Here is a 27,016-nt window from a genome sequence, read left to right on the forward strand (position 1 = left end):
GATAATGCTTTCAGAATGTAACTTTTAGTAAAGGGAAAGTTCTTAAACAATACTCAGTTTTATTCACTAGTGCTTAGTTCTTTTGTCTCAGTGAAACAAGCGAGTTGGAAGGAACTGACTTTTTGTAATCGCAGTCTGAAGAGAGACGTCGTCTTTCACTAGAAGCACCTGTTAGATCTTAAATAATCTTTTTACATGATTATGTTTTCTTTACCTTTTTTTTTTTCATTTTATTTTCTGTGTAGGCAATAATAATGTTTCTATGCAGCCAAGTATATTTGTGGTGAACCACCCAACTGAATGAAGTCACTGTTACAGTTCACACTGTTGTACATAAATTTCCGCTATTTCAAAAATGAATTTACACTGAAAGTGCATGAATTTTTATGAACTGTTTTATATAGTTGTTTACAAAGCCATTAAAATCAATCAGTGTACTCACTCGTACCAAGTCTTCGACACAGTGTCCAGTTTGTAATTCTGTCAGGACGCTCGTTCCGGTACGCTTTGCACTTTACTGGGAACCCCTGTACTCACGTGACACAGTTCTCATCCGATCAGCCAATCACGCGGCAGCAGGAGGGTATAGAAATTCGAGTTTGTACAACGATTAAAGTGAGAGAGAGCAGAGGAGAGTGGACGCTGGCTGGAGCTACAGTCACTCAGATAAACACTCTACGACTCTGAGCTCTTCACATCTCTTCACATCTCTTCAGCTTTATCATCACATCGAGACCAAAAAGAGGAAGACGACGGTTCCCAATGTGAGCAGCACCTGGTGACACTGGAGAGGAAGAAATCTTCAGAAGAACCAGACTCGGGGAGGAAGGGTAAACCTGTAAGACAATCTGAGGCCTGATGTAAAATGTAGAGAGGGTGTCTGTCTGCTTCCTGAACCCAGACTGGGTTTAGGAGCTGCTTCCACAGGAGAGGACACAACTTCTACACACTCACCCCTGGTCAAAATGTCTGTTAATGTGAACAGTCGAGCAAGTGGAAGATGAAATGATCTCCAGAAGGAATAAAGTTACAGATGGCACATTCCCTTTACATTTTAAAGAATATACACAATGTTATGTTATATGTCTTTACATTTTTCAAACTGACAGAAAAGGATAAGGGCCCTCAACAAAGGTTTGGCCATCCTGTATAGTTAGTAACTAGTAGTAAATATCTTGCCTGATACCTTGGTCAAAGTTATCTGAGAGCTCAAGTCTCCTGGGTTTCCTGTTCTTTGTTTCCCTTTTTCACTCTGAAGTTTAACTTTACCGTATTTCTTTAGGAGATCATTTCATCTTCCACTTGCTGAACTGTTCACATTAACAGAAATGTTGACTAGCGGCACCTGAACTTTTGTATGCTACTTTATCAGTATTGATCTGAAGCTGAAGCTGAGTGTCCCACCCCCTCTCTGAGACACAGGTGATGATTGGACATCCAGTGGACAGGATGTCTCCTCCTTTCAGGCCACGGTGCTGGAGACAGTGCAGCTGTTGATGGTTCCTGGATGTCACAGTGTGGGATCAGCCTCAGGTCATTTAATCAGCAGTCACTCTGGTTTCCATTTACACCACTACACACCAGGATCAGGTCTAACAGCCCTCTCTGGCATGATGTCATGTGGTATTGCTGACTCAACACACGCTTCACTTGCAGAACTACAAACTCACACTTTGGTTTTTAGTCCAGTTTTCAAGATCTAGACCTTCTCTTAAGCTGTGTGCCTACCACACACACACACACACACACACTCATGAGGCCCATTGTTGTGCCATGTGTCATCATAGTGTTTTGTCATGGCAACAGTCCTTTGTTATCTCACAGACGAGCATCAGGACAAAGACTTTACTTTGTGAATTCAACATCTTCACAGCATTAGAAAAGTTGAGCTGACTGTATCATAACTGACATAATTAACAAAAACCTACTGCAGATGAAACAAGCAGTTGCATCTTAAATCATCAAGTAACATTATGATCTAGTTTGTTGTCTTTACAGTTGAGTTTCAGTGCGACGCTGTGAGAGCTGCTGCACCAGCAGGAGGCAGCACACTCACAATCATCTCCAACTGAAAACCTGAGTTAAGGCTTACTAAATTTACTCAGTGCTTTAGTTTTCTCTGTGTTTTAGTATCAGGGTCTCATCACAGCTGCTTTTGATTTACCTTAAAGGGACATTTCCACAGTTTGGTATATTCACCCATTGCCATAATCCCTATAGTTTTAGGAGTAGGTTCATTACCTTTAATTGTCGGTGCAAGCTGTTTTTAGATCAGCTGGGCAGAGACGTGAGCTACTCAGTTAACGCTACAGAGACATATTTCCAGGTTTCCCTCATCAAACTAAATACACAATCCAACAACTCCAAAACACTCTTGTGGACAAGTTGTGACCTGCACATTCATGTATACAACATCTATTGCACGTCTGTCCGTCCTGGGTGAGGGATCCCTCCTCTGTTGCTCACCCTGAGGTTTCTCCAATTTTTCCCTGTTAAAAGGGGTTTCCATGGAGTTTTTCCTCAGTCGATGTGAGGGTCTATAAGGACAGAGGATGTTGTTATGATGCCATGTAAAGCCCTTTGATACAAACTGTTTGTAAAAACAGGCTATACAAATCAAATTGCCTGGCCTTGCCTATTTGATGAGTTTGATGAGGGAAACCAAGAAATCCCATGAGCCTCCGTAGCGTAGCTCTGAGCAGCTCACGGCTCTGCTCCACCGTTCTAAAAATAGCTTGCACCGACAGTTAAAGGTAACGAACCTACTGCTATGACTATAGGGATTATGGCAATGGGCCAATTTACCAAAATGTTGAACTATCCCTTTAAAGAAAGTAGACAGTAGGCTATACATCCAGTATTATACATAAAATGCTAAAAAATAGAATAAATAGAGAAAATAGAAAAGACACACAGTACATTTGCGGGCATTAACCCAACCAAGACATTTAGTGAGGTTCATACAAATCCCTAGCCTGACAAGCCAGACCTACGGAGCAAATATTTTTGCTGCCGCTAGGGTGCGTCTAGATTTCTAGGCTAACAAATCCCATGTGTCAGTACAAAAAGTCAACCACACATACACACAGTGATGTTAATGTATGTAGTATAGAACTGTATCTTGTTGTCAGTCACAACAGATTGTGAAATATTAACCATTTCGTTACTAAAACCAGCCCAGTATTTTCCTCTGACTCCGGGTGGTGTTACCTTGACCTCCACTGCTACACTCACAAACCTTGGTGTCACTTCTTGACCTGGACATGAACTTGACCTCACACATCAAACACGTCTGAGGGACAGCCTTCCTCCCCCTCCTGCCAAGTGCGTCTCTCTGTGGGAACTGTTTGTTTCTCTGTAACAATGTAAGGGCAGGAAGTAGCCATTTAACTGGGAATCTTAAAGGTCCATATACCACCCTTCACTGGTTCAGTCTGTCCTGGTCCTGTCCATGTGGAGAAAGTCGAGTGAAGCAACAGAAACATTCCTGCTGACATTTACAATGATTTTCAGTGTTTCTGTCACCGACTCTGAGACCAGGAGGCGAGACAACATAACCATTAGTGATGATGAAGTGATGTCATTATAAAAAGACAACATTTTTTAGTTCAATCATTCACAAACATCTCTAGACAGATATTACACACATCTGTGGATAAATGAAAAGGCTTGTGAAACATCTCTTAGGTTGGTTGACTGTCCTCTGACTTTTGCTTTAGAACCTCATTGGACCATTTAACCTTTGACCTTTTGGGAAAAGCTACAGTGCATCTTTAAAATGTAAAACAGCAGAGGATAGAGGGAGATACAATTACTATTTCTACTTGCACATGATAGATTTAATTACTGAGCGCCTTTAGAAAAGTAATTCACTCCACAACAAGTGAAGTCAATTAGCACATCACAGTTGACAAGACCAGTAGAATCTTATGTCAGATGTGGAGTCATTCATCTCCCCAGTTTTTAATTTCAGTGCCTATATGTCTATATGTGTGTATATTGATACACACACACACACACACACACACACACACACACACACACACACACACACACACACACACACACACACACACACACACACACACACACACACACACACACACACACACACACACACACACACACACACACAAAAGTATACCAGCATATATGTATGTATATACAGGGCTTCAGACTAACTTTTTTTGTTGGAGCACAAATCAACTTACAAAGCAAATATTCACATTTTCTTGTCATTCATGATCCTCACACACATTGGCCTGACACCTGTAATGACAGATATCAGATATTTTGAGTCGCACCTTCAACGTTTCACCAGGGTTAAAAAAAAAGGCAAATTTACTGGTTGTGCAGGTTCAAGTAGATGAAAAATTGACTTATACACTCAAATTTTAGGGGCAAAATGCTCCTATTTAGGGGCAGACTGGAGCTCTTATGTATCTATGTATGGACTATATACATACAGTATATATATATATATATATATATATATATATATATATACGTATATGTGTGTATGTATACTGTATATAAAATATACACGTACACATAGCTATATTGTATACTGTATGTGTGTATATATACGGTATGTCTTTCAACAACCTCTGACCTGGTTAATGTTTCATCACACCATCAGCAACAAGTGTGATTGAACATGTTTGTTGTGCTGTGACAATTGTGTTGTAATTGTGTGTAACCACGGCTACCTGCTGCCTTATGCATCAAGAGTGCATCACAGTTCACTATGCGTTTTAGTGGGTGAAACCGTGTTTGAGTTTTGCAAACTGCAACTTCTGCAACTTGTGTCTAACTGCTGAAACCTATTTATAGTTTTGCCTAAAGAGAGATTGAATGGATAAATGTGCTCCGGCCACTGAGGATTTGATTCAGACAGTGGGGTTTAGGGTTTTAGCAAGTCAGAAAATCTAAAACACTAATCCAGGAGGAATCTATCAGTGCTGACAGTCTGGGGGTTTCTTTATCCAGGTTTTTTCAGATTTCTGCAAAATCCCTGAAGACACCCAGTCTACTTCAGCCTGAGCAGAACCAGGACCCTGAACAGAACCAAGCGGTTACACTGTTACTAGAGACACCTGTGCTGTGAAAGAGTGCAGAGCCGATGAGCATCTCTCGTCGTACCCGTCACTGAGGATGATGATGATGCACAGCTGAAACCGAGGCCGAGATCACGACGTCTCAAAGTGTTTACTCCACCCGGGGTTCCCCTCGGCAGCGTTTGCGGCCCACAGCCACCTGTTGAGAAACAGTTGAAACAGCAACCAGCATGTCCTGGGAGGAATCAGGCTGGGGCTGACCTGTGGTGACAGAAGCTGTTCGCCAAGAAAAATAAACTTAAAAAAGAAAAAAAAAGGGTCAAAAAACACAGTGAAGGATGCCGCTTACAGTTACACCTTCAACGTTTCCCATGAGCAGCAGCCTGGGTTGCCTTCAGTGTTGGGGAACCGGTCTTTCTTTTTTACGCAACCTTGACTTGTGGTGGGATTTGAAGCTGGACATCTGCCGGAAGGAGGCCAGCCACAGTGGGGATGTGCAGCCTGGTGTCAGGCTCTGTGCAGCAGCAACACGAAGCCACAGGCCAGGCCTGCACGCAACCGCTGGCCAGGGGCTCAACAGTCTGTTAACAGGCTCACACACACACACACACACACACACACACGTACACACACGTACACACAAACACTCCATTTCTATCCTCCTGAAAATCCTGACCCCAGCATCAGCACTGAGGCTCCGAGGTCACAGGGCCACGACTCGGCCCTGAACTCCGTCCTGGTCTCAGACTGGAGACAGACGTGGCTGCAGTGATGTCACACACACTCACACACACACACACACCTGTCGACTGGAGACTGGAGACTGTCTGGGACTTCACTCTCTTCACTCTTCATCTCTCAACCTAATGTGCGTTGAGCTCGCCGGTCCAATTTTGTTTCAGTTCTGAGGTTGAAGTAAATAACACAAACTGACTGAACACATTCAATGTAGCAGTGACTGAAAACAAGCTGAGGTTAATGTGTTTAACTGAAACTAGATGTGAAAAAACATTTTAAATAATAAAATTAAGGCCTTATCACCTGATGACAAACTGAAACAACAAAAAAAACTAAAATTGGAGAGAACATGTGTTTAGTTTTGGTCTCTGTCACTTTAGAATACTGTAGTGAACACACACTGATGTGGAGAGGAAGAGATGATATTGATATATAGTGAGGGAAGAGTGTCATTGTTTTTCTGGTGTGAACTGTGTGTGAGTATCTGTTTTATTATTTATTGGGTAACACTTTATAATAAGTACACACAATTAAGCATTAGTTAAGCATGAAATACTGAATTCATGATTTATAACACATGAATACTAATTAGTATGTAGTTTATAAAAATGTTTTACTCATCATTGATAAGCACTAACTGTATTTATAAACTACATACTAATGAGTATTCATGTGTTATAAATGTATTTATTAATGCTTAACTAATGCTTAATAGTGTTTATTGTATATCTTGTATGGGCTGATTTTACATGGCTGCTACCTTGGCCAGGTCTCTCTTGTAAAAGAGATTTCCGATCTCAATGGGACTTTCTGATTCGATAAAGGTAAATAAATAATAAATTGATGATGAGGAGGAGGATGTCCAGGTTGCTCCCCTCAGGGACCGGTGGGAGAAGGTGAGCAGGTTGAACCATCTCAACCACCACTGACCCAGCTGAGGTGAAGTCAGCATTTTAATGGAACAGACGAAAGGCTATGACATATATATATACACACACAAACCTCAAAAACAACTCCGTCTTGTAATGTTCCGTATAGCGTGGTGAATGTGCAAGTCACAACTTGTCCATGAGAGCGTTTTGGAGTTGTTGGATTGCGTATTTAAGGAGTTTGATGAGAGAAAACAAGAAATCCCATTAGCCTCCGTAGCGTAGCTCTGAGCAGCTCACGGCTCTGCGCTTGGCTCCTAATTTGTACAATGATGCTGTTGTAGAGCGACAAGGACATTTTTTCCCCTTTTATTGTTACACTAACACCTCTTTGTAACTGTTGATTCTTCTTAAAGACAAATGTTTTCTCCTCAGGTAAAGGAAGCTGAATGTTTGGATGTGGGTTCAGCTATTTTATTTTGAAAAGTCATAACTGCTTTGCCTCTACAGTCTGACAATTTGTTATTAGTCTGTCTTTGTGAAACCAGGCCCAGGCTTTATTCAGCTCTCCTCAGCACCCATGGGTGCTACTAGACTGAGCCTGAGAACTTACGGGTGATGTAATTTTTTATTTACAACCTAAATTCACTCATCCAGAGGTGTAAAATGCACAAGCAAGAAGCTCTGTGGTTGAAAAACAAGTGTGTGTAGGAGGTTTTAATGTTATACAGGTATGAAAATGTGACAGTATTAGTGGTAACTGAGGCGGCTCAGTGTTTTGTTGTCTGGTCTCTGAACATGGACGACATGAGGGAAAAACCAGCTGTTTAATGATTTCATGCAGACACCTCTGGTGTTATTCAGTGCTATGAACACAGTAGTACATTTCTACCATAGTAAAAAAAACAACAAACTTTCTGAAGCATCACTCATCCGCAGAAGTCACAACTTTATGGACGTTTCAGCAGCAGCTCTTGGACTGGTTCGTTAGTCAGGGAAGCAGTGTCCAATGGTTAACTCACTTGGTTTCTCCAAATGCTCTAGTGACAGTTGACATATCCAGCTTTACACGTGAACATTTAAGTCACTGGCCCAATCAGGGGCCAGGATGGACCCTCATGTCCTGCGGGCCCCTGGATACTGTACAGGTTAATGCGTTGATGTGTACAGTCGCCCATAAATATGTTGGAAGCGGTGGAAACAGGAGCAGAGCTGAAGACAGGACTGTCTCTGTACAGAGGGACGTCTCACTCCCCCTTGAAGTTAGGACGCCTCTTCTCCTTGAACGCAGCCAAACCCTCCAGTCGGTCTTTAGTTGGAATCACCTACAGAACACGTGAGTCAGTACTGAACAAGACCTGCTTCACTCAGTATATAGTCAGTGTTTACCAAGGCCCCACCGATAGATTTGTTGGGGCAGATGTTGATATTAGGAAATAAAAAAGTTTGATAACCGATACATTGGCTGATGCACAAAATAAAATAAAATAAATGAAAACAAATAGCTTATTTTGATCCCTTAAATATAGTTCAAACACTTGTTACAGAGATATAAATTAAAGGCAGATCATTATAGCCCACTATCATCAAATACTTTTATTTTTCAGAACTGCTGTGTGGGGACAGCAGCATATGAACAATTCTAAGATAACATCATAAGCCCCTTTAATACTTAGCTTTAAAAAAATCAAGTACAAAATGATGTGCAAAAACTTAGTGAAGCTCTGGGAAATAAAATAATCATGCAAAGGGCTAGTCTATGTATGAATTAAGACATTTACTGTCACATTATTAATGCCAAACAATCTAACAGATTGAAATAGTAGCAAATGGACATGTAAAACCATGTCATATTCCCTGCACTTTAGCAGTGAAAGTATACGTGTTAATATCGTCGTCTATCAGCCAACTTTTGCCTGATTAACGATAATTGTCTAATGGCTATAATCGGCCAATTAAATCAGCCAGGCCCTCATGTTAACTGCCTCCTTTAACGATGAAGTGAATAAAAGTTAATTCAGTGTAAACTCTCACCTGGGCATAGCACGCTTCTTCAATGGCCAGACCTGTGGACAGATCCACCTGAAAGAGAAGTGGATGTTGTCAGTAGAACACGGAGAGTTCCTGTTGTCTCTGCATGTTTCTGCTACAACACCTATAGCAGCCTGATGGAGCTCAAGCCTCCGTCTACATTTACAGTGTCGTCCATCTGCTTCAGTTCAGTTTTCACAACAGAGTTTCACTTTACAAAAACAATGATGGAGAAACTCAAAACCAGGGTCTCACCTTTAAACACAAAGAGGTGTAGCCTACTTCAATACAGTAGCAACAAGAAGAATAAAGTCTCATCATCCAATCATCTTTACAAGAGGATTTCCAGACTTTGGTAATTGTATTGTTTTGTTTTCAACAGCTTCTTCCCTAAGCCCAGGCCCCTAGATTTTACTGTAGATTGAGAAATTGTCATAATCCTACAATAATGTGTAAAAATTAAAGAATGGGACTTTTTCTGTGGTTTTCATGACAGGGAATTACAAAGCAGAGTACATGGCCATCTTTTCTCTGAACAACAGGAGATAGAGAGACGTGGACCTGAGTTTTATACATCACAAACCTAAGGAAACAAGCCTAGTGGGGATGGAGGGAGGGGGCTAAATACACCAGCTACCATGTCACTACAGAGAGAGAGGGAGTTAGCATTAGCACAGCCACTAACACTGTGTCAGCCACTGCCTGCTAAGCTAGCAAACAACATAAACATACAGTATCAGATGCTAACTATGCTAACCACTCTGCTCTGTGTGCTGGTGCTGGTCTCCTCCTCTGGGAGCGCTTTATTTTTGTGAGCCCAGCCAACTAGCCGGAACTACCTTCGTCAACACCAAAACCAGGCTGGAACTCTGCTCACAGGACGCAGTAGGGGGAAAGTCACTGTTGATGCATGACACTGCTAATGGAGATGTCATACAAATTCATGTCAAAAAATCCAAACTATCCCTTTAATGCAATATTAACACAGTAGAGGAGTTCCTTTCAAAGTGTTTTGGTAATTGAAACACTGTTGTGACTACTGAGCCAAAGCCAGAGTAACACACTGCAGAGGACTCACCTCGATCCCCTGGTTGATCGCCAGCTTCGCCATTCTTATTGCAATGGGGCCCTGCGGAGAGAAAAATTGGAACATGACTTTCTACGGCTTCATAAATGACCGTAAACTGTTCTTGTGCATTGTTTGCTGTCTAACGTCCCTGTAACTCGTCAGTGAGTGGTTACCTGAGGGTTGATCTCTCGGGCGAGCTCCAGGGCCTGCAGGTAGGCAGCGTCTCCGCTCTTGTTCTGCTCCACACAGCTACTGACCAGTCCCAGACGACACGCCTCGGTGCCGTCCACCACCCGGGCGGCGAAGATGAGCTCCTTGGCAAGAGACACGCCGATCACCCTCGGGAGGCGCTGCGTTCCACCTGCACAGGAGAGATCAGACACCTGGATGGAGCATGGTCCACACCACAGAGGCCGACGGTAACACACACATTTAAACACCGACATTTAGAATGAGTCATTTTTCAAAAAGGGGTTGTTGTACTACAAATGTTAAGCATCTAGAGAAGCTGCAAACATGTGGTCAACATTCAAACAACAACGCCCCTTCAGTCAGAGGAAGACTGGAGTCTGTGCAGCGCATAACACCACCTCATCCACTTCATCACCACACCTCAGATAAAAAGGAAACCACTGCAAACACAGTAGCAAGGCTGGAGAGGAACCTTGTGTTCTGGTCATGTGCAAATATACAGTCATTGTGGGACAGAATAGTAAACTACAAAATCCCTGGCAGGTCTCGCTGGAATTAATACCTGCTGATGCCACAGAAAAGTGCTCACCTGTCTCTTTAAGAATTTGTTACTTGCAGGCAAAAAAGTGACTATAAGTAACAGAACAATTCATTGATTTCTTATTAGCTGAAGATATAATATGTAACTTTTCCACATTACCCATAATAATTTCCCATATTATTTATTTTGTTTAGCTGTGTCTACAATCCAGAAAAATCTGTAATGATCCAAATCATTTGACATCATGTCCCTTTTGTGTGGACATCTGGGTTGTGGTTGTCTGTCACAAGCATCAAACTTGACTTTTTATCATATTTTTTTCCAATACACTTGGTGGTTTTCAACTATACATTTGAACCAGATAAAGAATTTTGGTCATCAGAAAAACTGGATCTTTAGTTTTTGCCACCAGTTCGTCCCAACATTTCCTAAATTCAGTGAACAGTTCCACAGTAACACTGATTTTCAATGGGAAACTGCTGTATTGCTGGGTTTAATCACCAGGTCTCCCAGTTAAACCCCCCTGGATGTCTCTATCATTAGTTGTCAGAGAAACAAACTGAGCCTCACAGCCTCCTGTGTTTGTCTGCCTCCACCTTTAAGCCACTGTTTTAAATAATTTTGATCACCATCCATTAGTTTTAGAGCGGTGGAGACCTCTGTGTGAAAACTTTCTTAACTGACACTGAAGGAACTCAAACTGGGAGACCACCACCACCACCCTGTCCCTCCACATCTGGCAGCAGGGCAACACTTACAACTGCCATATAAATATATAGCCATGTATAAATGAATTCAAGGACAGATATGTCCAAACAACAGAAGATTAAAGCAGACATTATGAAGTAAAAGTCTTACCTGCTCCAGGGATAATGGCGAGTTTGGCCTCCACTAGTCCCATTTTGGCAGTAGTTGCTACAAAGATCAAAGAGCAGCTTTACTATGAATACAACTACACACAGAAAAACTACTGGTATAAAGTAAAGAAAATATATAATTACAACATACACAAATTAACACACTTTATGTTGGGTTTTAACTTTCATTTGTCACCTGTTTATAACTGGTTCACAACCAATCAACTGCTAACTGCTAGTATCAACTGTTAAAGGGACAGTTCAACATTTTGGCAAATTGGCCCTTTGTGTATTGTGTATTTGATGAGGGAAACCAAGAAATCCCATTAGCCTCCGTAGCGTAGCTCTGAGCAGCTCACGGCTCTGCTCCGCCGTTCTAAAAACAGCTTGCACCAACAATTAAAGGTAAGGGACCTACTCCTAAAACTATAGGGATTATGGCAATGGCCCAATTCGCCAAAATGTTGAACTATCCCTCTGATGACTCTACTGAATCCACCAGATGTTGTGCTGCTTCTACTAAACATGAGCAGGAGCTGGTCCAGAGCAGTGTTTATCAGTGACCGCTGACTGAGTCTTACAGGCAACTCTGATGTCACAGGCCAGGGCCATCTCCAGCCCTCCTCCTAAGGCAGCTCCATCGATGGCAGCGATGGTTGGTACTGGCAGGTTCCCTGGAAGACAAAACACCAACCAATCAGGAACAATCAAGAGATGTGAGGTGGTGAGTGAACGTATCTTCTGTTCTGATCCAGCTGTCACCTGGTGAGGAAGTAGAAACCTCACCTCTGACTCTGATTATATGAGTCTCTCTGACCTACAGAGACTCTGGTCACTAGTCAATAAAATCTAATTAACCAAGATTGCCAAGATTGTTTTGATCATTAAAGATTTGTTTTTCCAGTTTTCAAAATAACTATGATGACAAAATAAGATCTGACAGTCAAATACATTTCTTTGTTATTAAATAGAACCATGAGTCATGGACATGAACATGAATCTCCATCTGCAGCACAGATCACATCCTAATTGACGAATCATCAAGGAAATGATCATTATTTGTCTGTCCTGATATATTTTTGATAAACTTTATAGAACAGAGCAGTCACTAATACAGATGCTGACCTGTAACCTAGAAGCTATTGACAATTATTAGAGCACTAGTAGTATGACTCAATGTAACAATATGATTACTGTAATGGATCATTTGAAGAGGTTTCTACAGTAAATAAAGAAGAAATCGATGTATTTGTTCATGTTATCTACAAAAGGTTTCAACCCGAGCCCCCAGCAGTTTGAAAAAGAGCATTGCTGCTCGAAACGTCACGCTATTAAATCCTCTGAAGGGAGCTCCTATGGTGTGCGGATTTTTTCTTTATTTCATTCAACCCGAGCCTTCTCACACAACGACCACAGCAATCAGAGCTGATTGGCTGGAGCTCAGGTGTGTGTGTGTGTGAGGGCAAAATGTGACCAAAACATCTCCATGACTCAATCAGTAAAAGTCCACCAGTGTTTACCCAGCTCTGTGATCAGGGCTCTGGCTTTAGACACAAATGGCCCCACTTCACTCAGCTGCATCTTGGCCCTCTCCTTCAGGTCGGCACCTGCACAGAGAGAGAGAAAGAGGGAGAGAAAGAGGGAGAGTCAGCATGTCCAGCAAACTGCAGGAGAGAGACTGCTCCAGTCACTGTTTATAATGGTTCTGATCTCGGTCCATTAGTTTTATAGGGAGGTGGAAACCTCTGTAAAATCATCCTTAATGGTTTCTGCTCAGACTTCATCCAGATTCCTCAGTATGTAACAGGATACAGTGTTTCCTCTACTATACTAAATATGAAATGTTACAAGCAGCAATCCACCATACAATAAACAGGAGAGTGAGGGTGTACCTGCACAGAAGATCCCAGGAACCAAGCTGCAGATAATGACACTGCGCACTTTGTTATTCTTCTTGATGTCCTCCACGGCGTCAAACATCTGGAAGAGAGAAACATTTCTTCAACATTTTCCATTTTCTGTTGGATAAGCAAACAGACATTTATTCTAAGAGATATTTGGAAAAGTGTTAAAGAAAGAGCCAGACAAACAGGAACCTACATGAAGCTTATGTGAAGCAGGAATCCAGCTTTCCTTCTGACTTCATCATCATCATCATCATCATCATCATCATCATCATCATCATCATCATCATCATCATATATATAATATACTACATTAAAATTAAAAAAATCCATACATACCATTTTGACCAGATTTCTGCTGATGGCATTTTTGGCTTTTGGTCGGTTTATCCCAACAACAACAATACCTGAAAGACAGAGGTACAAAATTACGATTAACAGATGATGTTTCGTTTTTAATCAAGAAGTGTCACATGACCAGAGGTGATTACTTCCTGGTTGCAGCATGAAAAGAAAATGAGGACATCAACAAAGGGTTCATAAACCAACCAGGACATTGGTTGACAAGCAGAGTGTGTGTCAGAGTGTACAGGGCTGCCTATAAAAACCCACTGAAGCAATCCCATATGTGTTTTAAATGTTCACTATGTAAAATATTATTAGTAGTTTCCTGAGAAATCAGCACTTTGCTTTAACACAGTACTGAACTACAGTATTCCTACACACAAGACCACCTCACATGGTGCAGGGGGAAGATGGAGGATCAGTTCTGGGTCCAGTAGCTGCACAGAGCAGCAGCAGCAGGAGGTGCGTGAGACCCCCAAGACCGGCCCCATGAATAAGCAAATTAAGCACCTGCTTAGGGCCTGTGGCCACTAAGGGCCCCCAAAGAGCAATTCACTTTTTAAAGCTATAGTGCGTATAACTTCTGTCGACCCCTAGAGAAATTCTGCGTAATTATCTTTGTTTATTTAAAACAAGAAAAAATATGTGTTTAAAGTAAATGCAGTGGTTTATTTTCTTACTTTTGGTAGGCCTGGATAACATTCAGTATCCCACTTAGTGCTATATCACTTTTAGCTGAATTTGGTTCCATATCAGACTAAAATCCATTGATGGATTAAAAACATGCCAGGCTAGGATGATGACTCGTAATTACAGATTAGAAAAAATGAATTAAGTTTAAAATATGTGTGGAAATGATCAATAATCAGTATTATTGGCAGTAATAGAGTGCCCCAAAATAAAATTTTGCTTAGGGCCCCATGGAGGCTTGCGCCGGCCCTGACCGGACCAGGCTCTGGTCTGGGTCTTGTGGGGGTTCTCATCACCTACGTCACGTCAGCGGGATCCCCTCTTTCGCATGTTTATGCGGTGGGCGGGGCTCTACTTTTGTGTACGTCCTCTGTGGACGGCGGAGCGAGACTTTACCGTTTCTCACTTTTCCCATTTGTTGAGATATGACGTCACGTACCGTTTTAAAAAACAACCGTTTTTACCCCCCACTTGCACGTGAGCTGCTCGAGTTTCCGTCCCGGGACTAACTTACCGTGGTCCTCTCCGTCCAGATACCGGACCCGCAGGTCGTCCTTCGCCTCGGAGCTGTAGCGTCGTGTTCCGGCTCCGTGGCCGCTCCACCGGGCCCCGGCCGCGGCGAGCGCCCGACCGGAGAGGAGGAACCGGGAGGTGGAGGAGGAGAAGGCTGCCGACAGCCTGCACGCGCTGTCCCGCTCTGCCGCCGTCACGCGGAGGGCCTGCACCAGGGATCTGCGTCCCGCCAGGACCGCCATGCTCACCAGCTGATGAGCCGCAGTGCTGCTGCTTGACTTTCAACTATGAACCCGGTCACATGTCGTCATCACGTGGTCCTCTGCAGTCTGAACCTGAACGGACCATTATTAAAATCTATCCATTCATATAATTTATTATATAAGAACAGTGTCATGTATTGTTATGGATAGCTTGAGATTTAAGATTAATTTATTGTATATTAATTATTTTAATTATAAACTTACAAGTATTTTTGTTATGTAATAAGTAGTTATTACAGTTATGACTTAGTTGAATAATTCCATTATCAGTTGCAGTAGTTTATAATTTCTAAATAATTAAAAAATATATAAATATGATATAAATAAATACAAAAAAAGTGTGTCATTAAAGTAGGTGACCTCTACCACCTTTAGCTCCCAGCTGCCATTGCACAGGGACAGATATGAATCAGTCCATGAGTTGAGTAAGTCCTGCTAGTGATCAGAATAAAGATGAGTCTGTCCTGTTAGTGACAGACAGTTCACCTGCTTGTCACCCACAGCCCAGAGAGACTGGAGAACACTAAGGACCAAATACTATAGGTTACATATTCACTATGTTATTACTTCTTCAGTCTGTTATGAAGCCAGTCATAAATGAAATCACTATATTTCATGTGGAGGCAGTTTCAACACTCACATCTCAGAGACTCTTTGTTTATTGAGCAACATTTAACTTTTATATATTAAACTCAGAACTTCATTTAAAGATGATTATATTATTAATTTGAATGTAAGAATTCAGCTATTGCAGCTGACCTTGACCCTGTGGGGACAGTTACAAACTAAAATTTAAAGTATTAAGTAAATATTAGTCTTAGTATCATCTTCTATCTGCCTCTGTGGATAAATCAGAGCTTTATAAGGGAATCCTGTCGACTTTTTCAGTAGTTTTTGGAATTATACAGTTTGTTAACACATGTCATTTAATTACAAACCTTTTTAAAATGACATGTGCTCATAGTGGGATACTATGAAAAAATACAAAACACATTTTTATTGACAAGACGTTTATTGTAAACAAAACAAAACAAAAAATCACCGTTACAATAAATCTTGACAAAAGTGTTCTGCTGGGAAAATGGAGTCATCATCATCTTCATCAGTGAGATTTTCATAACTGTGACAAATCCACACAGCACGTGTTTAAAAATGAAGTGTATTGTTTAATGTCATAGATCAGCGGAAGTTATAGGGTGTGATGTCATCACTCTGAATGGCTGCAGGAAATTCATTTCATGAGTTTCACAGAGACATTTTGGAAATAAAAATCTAATTTCCACAAACTGAGGAGAGAAGGTGACGGAAGATGTCGGAGATTTATAAAACACATTTACACTCCAATTCTGCAGCCGGTCTCACACACACACACACACACACACACACACACACACACACACACACACACACACACACACACACACACACACACACACACACACACACACACACACACACACACACACACACACATTCTCAGTAACAAGTGAAAGCCTGAAAAGTCTAAAGTCAGCAACGAGGCTACTGAAAAAAAAAACACAGAAGAGAAGCGATGGCTGTTTGGCAACAGTGAACCAGTGAACGCAGCACAGGAGTCTCTTCAAGGGTTAAATATGTGTGTAAGTCTCTGCTTTTGAAAGCACAGCAGAGACAGTGCAGTGTGTGGTGTGGTTCACTGATGAAGGTGAGCTGCATTAACACTGTCAGTCAGTACAGCTGCAGCTCATGGGTGTGTGACCCAAACACTTTCCTAGAAAGTTTCTAGTAGAAATGTCATTTGACACTAATTACTGGGAAACAGGACATACTGTAGGTGAACAGAAACTGAACTTGAATTTAACTTTATTCATAAGGCATTCATTATTCAATTCTCCTATGTTCGTTTATTCATTAATTATTGTTTTGTTTTACTTTAAAGGTCCAGTGTGTAAAATGAGGGGGAACAGTGACATCTAGCATTCTGATTCCATTATTCATTTATGAACGTGAAACTCTTGAAACGTGCTCTCTGGTTGGCCGGATTTTCCATCCCGTACAAGCATGGCGGCGCAAGATGGCGACATTCTCTAAGCAAGACCCTTGCTATAAAAGAAGAATTATAAGGCTATGAAAACCAAACAGATTTTATTTTATAGCGATTATACACTTATACAAATATATTATTTGGTAGTATATTCAGATTTTGCCAATAAACCTTGACAAATATTACACATTGGACCTTTAAGTTGCCAATTAAACGTCTTGTTTTCCCATGATGTGTATCAAATCACATTTGTCTTTCAAGGAAAGGGGATCACAACCCTTCAAAATAAAACCTCCCTGTAAAGCAGAGGTGTGTGCTGCTTCTCCAACCACTTGACTGACTCCATGGATTTGAGCTTTAAGGCAAAGAAGGGCCAAACTGCTGCCACGCCAAACATGTGATGAGAACGGCAGCAAGGTCAACACAACAGTGTTCAGTAGCAGGAGGCGTGTGACGACGGCTGGCGCCCGGTGACAGCAGTCAGGAACGACGTGGTAAAAAAAATGAAATAACTTTCACACCTAAACAATGTTATGTCGTACATGAGCGATGAACACAGGTAACTTCTGTAAAGCCTGGAAACACTTTATCTGAGCGTCCTCCACTGATGGGAGAAGCAGGCTGCAACATGTTTCTGAAGGGATGGTCCATCATATCTCTCCCCCCTGTCTTATAAATATCCGTTTCATCATCTGCTCCTGATTTAATTTTCTGTTTGTGCACAAATTATACTTGATCTGTCACTTTAAGTGAAAGTCAAATCCTCTGGCACAGATTTGTTTTACTTTATACACCCTCTTCTCTCCTTACAGGAGAAGCTGTGTCCAGCTGTTTTTAACATTGAAGCGAGTGTTAACTGACTGATGGAGCAACACCCCATCAGCCTTTAGTGAGGAAACAGTCCGTGCTGTAAACTCTGCCCTCATCTGACCACCATTTATCTGAAAATGTACAGGTATGGAAACATTATTTGACCCTAATAAGAACCACACAGTGCAACAGCAAATGAAGTGGAAAATGCACAACATTACAAAAAGTTATTAGGAGGAGCCTCCTTCTGATCGGCGGTGCTTTTGGTTGATTCTATCACGGAGGCCGGCTGCGTGGCGGGCGGTCTCCTTGCGGACGCGGAGGCCGGGTCCTGCCGCGTGTGAGTGTGTGAGTCCTCGGCGTGCGAGTGTGCATAGGAAGGTTCTTTCACGTGGGGCGGGGTTCTGTTAGAGACGGGGGTCCTGCAGCCGTCCCACAGTGTCTCTGTTCTGCCTCTGGGCCAGCCCGGCTGCTGGCTCCAGCCTTGCATGTTGGTGACCTGCACTGACAGAGGGCAGGGGGCCGGCTGCTTGTACTCTGAGGAGTCCTGAGTGCTCTGCTGGCTAGCTCCTCCTCCTCCTCCTCCTCCTCCTCCTCCGACGCCGCCACCGCCGCCGCTGGGGGACGGGGACTCGTACTCGGGGTCGACGGCCTCCACTTTGATTTGGATGCTTCTGGCTTTGATCCTCAGTTTGTGGGGCAAAGCTGAAGAATTGGCATCGGGCACTTTGTGTGTGGCGACAATGACGCTTCTCGGGTCGGCCGCGGACGGCGCCGGCCCTTTGGGGACCTGCTGCTCGTCCTCGCCGTCCGACGATTTGCTGGCGGCCCCGTCCTCGGAGCTCCTGGGGGAGTCGCTGGAGGAGCGGGCCATGTGCAGGAAGGAGGCGTTCTGGGAGTAGGCGGCGGACAGGGGGCTGGCGGTGTAGTTCCTGTAGAGCTCGTAGGGACTGCTCCTCTCCTGCGCGTAGCTGCCGCTCTCCGCCGGCTCCTGCTTGACCTCTGCGGCCCGACGGACGCCGAAGCCGCCCGGAGTCGCGGCGCAAGTCTCGGGCATGTGAGGTGAATGCTTGATGACCGATATGCAGCTGCCGCGCAGATGAAGCTGCTCCAGCTCCCTGCTGGAGGAGCCCTGCTCGGCACCGGGCGGGAGGAACTCCTGGTAGAGGTTTGCGGCGGCGCTGGATAACTTCTGGGCTTCCTGCGCGTACGCCGCCGAGCTCATGAGGCCGAACTTCAGCTTCAGCGACAGGAGCTCGGCCTTCAGGGAGGTGTTCTCCTCCCCCAGCGCCATCAGCTTGTTCTCCAGCACCATGTCGTTGATGCGCCGCTTCTCTCTCGACCTCTTGGCCGCCTCGTTGTTTTTGCGGCGCCTCTCCCAGTACAGGTTGTCTTTCTTCTCCTCCGGGATGAACTCCCTTTTCCTGCGACAGCTCGTTTTACCCTTGAATGGAATCGCGGAGATTTTGTGGCCCATCAGGTCCCTGTTGGCCCCCTGTAAGGCCACGGCGAGGACCAGGGCGTCCTCCCCGCTGTATGACTCACTGGAGTCCATCTCTTGTTTGATTGATTGCATATTACCACTGTGGTAGTGTCAGTATTCACACAGCTCTTTAACTGTACATCATAATGCTGGTGTGCATCAACAGTGACCAAACTCAGTTCATCCACTGGAGTTCAGGAAATCTGTGGAACAGACAAAGAGAGAGTTGAGTCAGTCATGTTGACACAAACTTAATCATCTTACCAAGTTAATGGGATAGTTCAACATGTTGGCAAATTCACCTATTGCTATAATCCCTATATAGGGGTAGGTTCAGTACCTTTAATTATTGGTGCATGCTGTTTTGAGATCAGCGGGGCAGAGACGTGAGCTGCTCAGGTAACAGTTGAAACAGTAGTCCCCTGTCCCTCATCAAACTCATCAAATACACAATCCAACAACTTCAAAACACTCTCATGGACAAGTTGTGACCTGCACATTCACCACGCTATGAGATAATCATGTATAATTATGTAACACTACGACGCACAAAGCAAATATTCGGAACTACTTGCGCTTTTGAAATCACTCTTCCCAGCAGCCGTGTCTGGAATGTAGTTCCGGTTACGCATTTCCCGCGAAAACAATTGAGTCTTATAATGTTACATTATTATCTCATAGTGTGGTGAATGTGCAGGTCACAACTTGTCCACCAGAGCATTTTTGAGTTGTGTATTTGATGAGTTTGATGAGGGACAGGGGACCTGTACCGTTCACCTCCATTGTGTTCACTGAGCAGCTTGCGCCTCAAGCAACATGCACCTATAATTAAAGGTAATGAACCTACTGCTATGACTATAGGGGTTATGGCAATGGGCGAATTTCCCAAAATGTGAAACTATCCCTTTAATGACATTTTGTCATGTATTTCCACTGAATGATGACTTATTCCCTTGAATCTGATTCAAGTTGATATTGATGTTTCTCCACTGAGTGTCTGCAGTCAGTGAATCCATGTAAACACCACTCCTTGTATGAACAGAACTTGGCATATTTCACTATCTCCCTAGTAACCAGCTGTCAGATGCACCGACAGTGTCAAATAACAATGAAAAATGTTTGTTTAATTTTCCGTCTGACATGCTGTACAAAATGCAAAGACATCAACAATTCATATTTATCATCTTCTGACCAGTTTTGTTTTGTTAGTGACTGTGTTCTTTGTTATCTGGCAGCAGACAGGAGCTGCTGTTTGTTTTCTTACAGTATTGTTGCTGCTGTGATCTTATTATGACCGTTGAAGACAAGAATGGGCAAAAGGTACAGAGGCAGAACGAGGCCATTATTCATTAACTTCATGTTGTACTCATTAACAGTGGGATGGGAGGGGGGGGGCTGCTGTGTGCTGGGCTGTCACTCTGACCCAGTGGAGGGGGGTGGTGAGCACACAGCAGTGACAGGCTGCTGAGTGAAGGAGAGACACTGCATGTCTTCCCATCCTGCAACTCACCATCTGTGCAACATCTGCTCCTATTTTTAAGTACCCGTAATTAATTGTACATGTTACAATTTGACATGGTTCATCTTTCTAAGTATAGTTGTTGTCATTCTGCAGTTGCTGACACTTAAAGGAAAACCTCTTCCTCTCTTATGCCCAGATAAGACCAGTCTTTCTTTGAGTTGCCTCATAATAAACCTCCACCTCTTATATCACTGTTTTTACTGTTTTCTCTTTTGATCAACATGGTTTCCCATAACTCCAAGGCTACACGTTGCAGTGTAAATAAAGAGACGAGGCCCTGGGCACGTAGAGGAGCTGCAGTCAGCTCACACACGTCAGGCAGTTTACACACACACAGAAAGTGTCTTTAGAAGAGAGCACTGGTGTGATCAGTGTACTGTGTTAACATCACAGAGGTTTTAATAACTAACATCAGCTTGTTTAGTAGAAGCAGGTTGGTCTTACAGTGTGGACTGTGAACTCCAGAGGTATCCTCCATGTTTCTCAGAAAGGCTGGAAAGGTGGAGAGGCTGAAAATACACACACACAGAGAGAGAACACAGAAAGATAAAGTTACATATTAATATATTAAAAACACTGATAAATGTTTTCATATCTAACTACATAGAGCTTGTTTCCATGTTATATCAGCCAGTCTGTGGCTCTAAGTAACACAGGTACAACGCTGATTTCTCTCTGTTCTATTTCTGTTGCTCTAACAAGGAAACTAGCATGGCCAAACTAAGGCCCGTGGGCCATATGCGGCCCCTTGGGCTTTTAAATCCGGGCCATCAAATATTGGTGCAAAATTGTCCAAATTATAACAAAGACCAAAAACGTTGATGCAGTGGTAAAGAAGGGAGACCAACAACACTGCTCCACTGAAACTGAATGTAGCAAGTTTTCTTTTACTTTTAGGTAATGGCTTTTACATGTCATTTATAGCTATTTATATCCCAGCTCTCATCTCTGTGGCACAGCGACACAAATGCGCTCCATAACCCGCAATCTTTTGTTTATGACAGTTTAGACGACACGTTGTAACATCACACATGTTATATAACGTCATCCACCGCTCCATGGATTGATTTTTTTGCCAGCTTCGTGGTAAACAAATGCACATGGCCAAGAGGAGGGTTAGCAACACAGAGGAAAAGCGATCACACTTGCATAGTTCCTCTTTAAAACTCACTGTGGCCCCTGATCCAAAAAGCTTGCCCATGCATGAGCTTTCCTCTGCACACCTGAACTCATCACCCTCCATGTTTTCACATAATACCACTGAGGCTGTATTTCATGTGTCAACAGTCTGATGTAAGTGTGTGTCACTCCGGCCTGAACATGTTTTAGAACAATACAGGTTTGGCTGTGTAAACAGTGTGAATAGGTTTTGCAACACCACCGGTCACATCACAGGACACAGATCAACTGATGTCACTCTGACAACTGCAGGTTTTTTACCATCATGAAAAAATGGACACAGGTTTGTTTTCTGTTTCGCTGATCTGGAAACAAACTGCTCCCTGCTTCTGGTTTTCTCATTTCAAAATGAAAATCAACTGGTCACAGGGTACGTGACCCAGTCTTATTCACTGTACCAGCACACAACGGGCCACTAAAACCAAACATGTCGGTGCGCGAGGCTGATGTAACATACACCGTCTGCAACAAAAACAATCAGTATCGGCCGTGGATGAGTCGGTTTCACTTTCACATGATTGGTATCAGTGACAAAAAAACAAAACAAAACATGAACGCATAATCCCAGTGCATGTTTGTGAAAAAACAAATCACATTTTCAAATTATGTCTAGTTTACCACTGAGTTACAAGTTCACAATGACACCTGTATGATAATAAGTTTCATTCTCAATAAACAAGTCTGTTTTTTTTTATCAACCCAAAACAGTCTACACTGATTCATGGGTTTTGCAATGTGTTCTACCTCTACTGTCGAGTGTCGACTAGATCCAACAGACCTGAGGTCAGTCAGATGCCAGAATGAATCAGGTTTTGCTTCCTCAGATCCTAAAAAGTCAAAGCTGGATGAAACTTTAGGAAAATGTGTAATCTATCAAGAATTTGCAAAATGACACATCAACCAGACGACAGGAAAACAACACGCCACATGTACAGTTGTGTGTTTAACATAGGGTTCAGTTATATACAGTAACGCTGTCGGTTTGAACTTGAACCAACTTTACCTTGAACATACAGTTAAGCAGCACTGAGCTCAGTTTTCATCAACTGTTGAATAACTCTACAACAGCTCTTCACTATAAAGATATCGTGGGTTTACAACAATGGGTTTGAGTGGAGTGTTACCTAAAAAGGCAATTCTGTCTGTTTTTGTTCATCCAGGGAAGGAACAAAGGACGACAGACAGCTGTAATCATAACATGTGACCCGGCAGTCACTCGCCTTCATAACCCACACACACACACTCATCCTAACACGCACACACCCCACATAACTAAATGTAAGCCCTGGCTGTGGCAGGGAGATGTCAGGTTGGAGAAATGAAAAGGGTTGAGGGTGTGGTGGTGACATCTCCCCTGGCTCCTAGGGCTGCATGGATCAACATTCAAGTAAATGTGATGAAGAATATAAGTGTGGATTTGCAGATTTAATATGATCTTATCAGCTCTATTGTAGTTTACAAGCAACTTGGATTTTTCATTTTTCATTTCTAAAAAGCTTATTTTTTTATTTGTCTATTTCAGATCAACATTACAGATGTGTAAATGTGTCTGTGCGGGAATAATCTCTCCCTTTTGTCTCTTCTGACAAGGCAACATATGACATCAAGACTAAATCTGGATGACACGTGATGCGGATGGGTGGTAGTGTTACCGCACCAGGGTGGTGGTGGTGGTGGTACTGGCGGTGCTGGTTCACGGTCGGTTCACCCGATCAGAAGGGCCAGGTGGATCTAAAGGAGGGCTCGGCCCAAACGTCCTATTGCCCCAGATTTCCTCGTTGTGTCCGTATTACACAATACACACTCCCCTCCGGCCACCGACTACCAGCAATTTCTATGGTTGCAGACATTATGCAATATCTGCCTGTGTGGCAATAACAATACAGGCCTCTGTTTGGACCACTCCGCGTGTGAGAGTAAGTGGGTGTAAATAAAAAATGTATATGTTAATGAATAATTAACACATATAACATTATAAAAGCCTTGCGTAACAGCCTGTATTGAGACAATGTGGGCATTTACTTCATTACATCATTGTCTTGCTTACTCATTACAGTGGCGGCTGGAGCGTGGGGGTCTACCGGTATCTACGCCCTACGAGCCCCGCTGCTCCGGTCACTTCACTGGGGTTAATGCCGTCCACACACCGGGGCAGGCAGGCAGGCAGCAGCCACACAACATGAAACTCTGGGTTACAACACCGTGTCGCAATGTGTAAACCCGTAACAGACAGGCCCGTGTGCCTGAACACAACACAACACTCACTACACAGCTCCACTGTCCGACACTGTCCGCCTTTTATCAGCAGTGCACGCGCAACAATAAGTTAGAAAGACACGTTTAACATGACAGCGCGAGGTTTAGCCGTTAGCTCACAGCGGCGCCGCGGGGAGAGCAGCATCCCACAGAAAAGCTTTGCAACATTTCAAAAGAAAAAAAGAAAAGGAAAAAAAAAAAGCCTGGCTCGGGGTTGACCTCAAATCACAACTGTACCTCTCCAGCAGCTCCCGGTCGGAGGCTCGGCTCTGGGGGTTCCGCCGCGTCTCGAGCTCAGGGAGCAAGCGGAGCTCTCCTGTCAGCTAATAAGGAAATAACTACAACAATATAAAATCCTACTAAGTTGTTAGTTGATGTGGCTCGTTCTCCTCCCGTGTCTTTTTCCTTTCAAGGTGGCTCTTGTCTCATGGATGTGTGTTAGTAGGTCACTGGTTAAGTATATTGGGCAGCGCGAGGTTAAGTGGCAGCCGCCGGAGCCAATCGGAGCGCGGCATTTCTCAATTTCAGCCAATCACTCTCGGCCTCAGCGGAGCGCTCCAATCTCTTCTAAATGTGTGTCGTCATCCACGGTGCGTATGAGGCGTTCAGGTGCGGTGGTTCACCGGCAGGAGGTTGACAGCGGAGCGAAATCTTTTAGTACCGCGGCTGATACACAAAAAGTGAGCCACAATAAGTCCTGATGGAGGTGTGTGGTGTAAGATCAGACTGGCTCATATGTAGAGAGTCAAATTCATCACTACATTTATATCTAATAAACCTTTGTTTGATCACTGTGTCTAAATAACAGACGGTAATGATAAGGTTGAAAGAATACACTAACACAAAAAAGATAATTAGCCTAATAATAATAATAACAGTAACAACAACGACGACAACAATAACAACAGTATTAATAGCTTAATAATAATAAAAGAGGAAGGATAAGAAATAGTATTAGTTGGTCTGAAAATGCTAAAACATTTACTATAATTCCAGTCTTATATCTAAACGTAGGAATTTAAAAATAAAAATAAAAACGTAAAACGGTTTATCAACCAAATGTAGCATAGACAGAAATAACACAACAAGCAAGTGGGAAAAACAGAACAAATTTAATTTCAAATTCATCTAATAAAGATGAACACATCAATGCTCAATACAAGAATAATGAAATAGCCTAAGACAAATTAGTATTTATTTTGTTTTGGTTCATTTTCCTTCTTCTTGACGACTCTAGAGGACGCTGTTGGATCGCTCTAGCTCGTGAAAACTGGGATCTTCCTTGTACCTGGAGGTTCAGAGTTAAAATGGCTGCTGCAGCTGCATACCAGGCTCCGGGCGAGTCCAGGGCTGCGGTCCAAACCTGAAGAAGTATGTCCAATCCTGACCACTTTTCCTGACCTCCATGGAAAACATCATGAGGTCAAGGGATGATGTGAGGGAGGATTCATAAGGAGTTGGACAGTACAAAACTACAGCCGCTGTGTTGAGAGTATATTGCACTTAAGTTTTTTTTCCCCCCTAACCAACTTTATCTGTAACACATGGAGGCACAGTGGCATCAGTCACTCACAGGAGGCAACAAGGTGATTTCCTTGTCAACTAAAGAAGAGGATCTGATCTGATTCCTTAGATAGCCGTTTAGTCATTTCATTCACTAAGGAACCTCCCGAAGAAATAAACAAAAATGTCAAACACACTTGCAATGGTAAAGGGATAATCCCTATAGTCTTAAGAGTAGGTTCGTTACCTTTAATTGTCGGTGCAAGCTATTTTTAGAACGGTGGAGCAGAGCCGCGAGCTGCTCAGAGCTACAGAGGTTAATGGAATTTCTTGGTTTCCCTCATCAAACTCATCAAATACACAATCCAACAACTCCACAACGCTCTGGTGGACAAGTTGTGACCTGCACATTCACCACGCTATGAAATAATAATGGAACGTTACAAGACAGAGTTGTTTTAGAGGTAAATTCATGTAATACCACTGATGCACATTTCCGTCGGGTGCAGTTTTATGGCAAGCAGTCTCTGTATTTGCCTCAAAAACAACTCTATCTCGTAAGGTTCTATTATTATTTCATAGTGTGGTGAATGTGCAGGTCACAACTTGTCCACCAGAGCGTTTTGGAGTTGTTGGATTGTGAATTTGAGGAGTTTGATGAGGGAAACCAAGAAATCCCATTAGCCTAAGTAGCGTAGCTCTGAGCAGCTTGCGGCTCTGCTCCGCCATTCTAAAAATAGCTTGCACCGACAATTAAAGGTAACAAACCTACTGCTATGACTATAGGGATTATGGCAATGGGCCAGTTTGCCAAAATGCTGAACTATCCCTTTAAAGTTTGTTAGTGAGTGGGTGATGTATCTCTCAGGTAGGGTTAGGGTAGGGTTACCTCTTGTCAGCATCTTGTCCAGACCTGAGTGCTGAGATAACACCGCCCACATCCCAGGGTCAGATGCATCTAATCAGGGTGGAGGACCAGGCTGAACCAAAACTGGTGAAGAGGAACTTCGGATGGGAAGCAGCTGGGGGTCTCAGGGTCCAGGGGAACCATATGGAGGAGGTTATTTTAGTAAATGGTGGATAATGATGTGTTGATTCTCTCTGGTGCTGTCTTACCATGGAACTTATATTTCTTCCTTTGCACAAACAGTTTGTTTTTCAGAAACCTCAG

At 43.0% G+C, this 27,016-nt stretch overlaps 2 protein-coding genes across 2 annotated transcripts; both read right to left on the reverse strand.

The window, feature by feature from the left end:
- Positions 1-7,366: 7,366 nt before the first annotated feature.
- auh (AU RNA binding protein/enoyl-CoA hydratase) lies at positions 7,367-15,087 on the reverse strand. The gene is made up of 10 exons (XM_083983795.1): positions 14,808-15,087; positions 13,598-13,665; positions 13,247-13,334; positions 12,875-12,961; positions 11,936-12,028; positions 11,356-11,412; positions 9,938-10,125; positions 9,774-9,824; positions 8,699-8,746; positions 7,367-7,989 (listed from the first exon to the last, which is right to left on the reverse strand). Exons 1-10 carry the CDS (start codon positions 15,046-15,048, stop codon positions 7,912-7,914), a joined length of 999 nt encoding a protein of 332 aa, XP_083839921.1. The 5' UTR covers positions 15,049-15,087; the 3' UTR covers positions 7,367-7,911.
- Positions 15,088-16,522: 1,435 nt separating this feature from the next.
- Positions 16,523-24,808, reverse strand: nfil3 (nuclear factor, interleukin 3 regulated). The gene is made up of 3 exons (XM_083983790.1): positions 24,580-24,808; positions 21,352-21,416; positions 16,523-19,588 (listed from the first exon to the last, which is right to left on the reverse strand). Exon 3 carries the CDS (start codon positions 19,476-19,478, stop codon positions 18,120-18,122), a length of 1,359 nt encoding a protein of 452 aa, XP_083839916.1. The 5' UTR covers positions 19,479-19,588; positions 21,352-21,416; positions 24,580-24,808; the 3' UTR covers positions 16,523-18,119.
- Between the last annotated feature and the right edge of the window lie 2,208 nt (positions 24,809-27,016).

The sequence above is a fragment of the Trachurus trachurus genome, assembly GCF_905171665.1.
Source record: "Trachurus trachurus genome assembly, chromosome: 12".
NCBI lineage: Eukaryota > Metazoa > Chordata > Actinopteri > Carangiformes > Carangidae > Trachurus > Trachurus trachurus.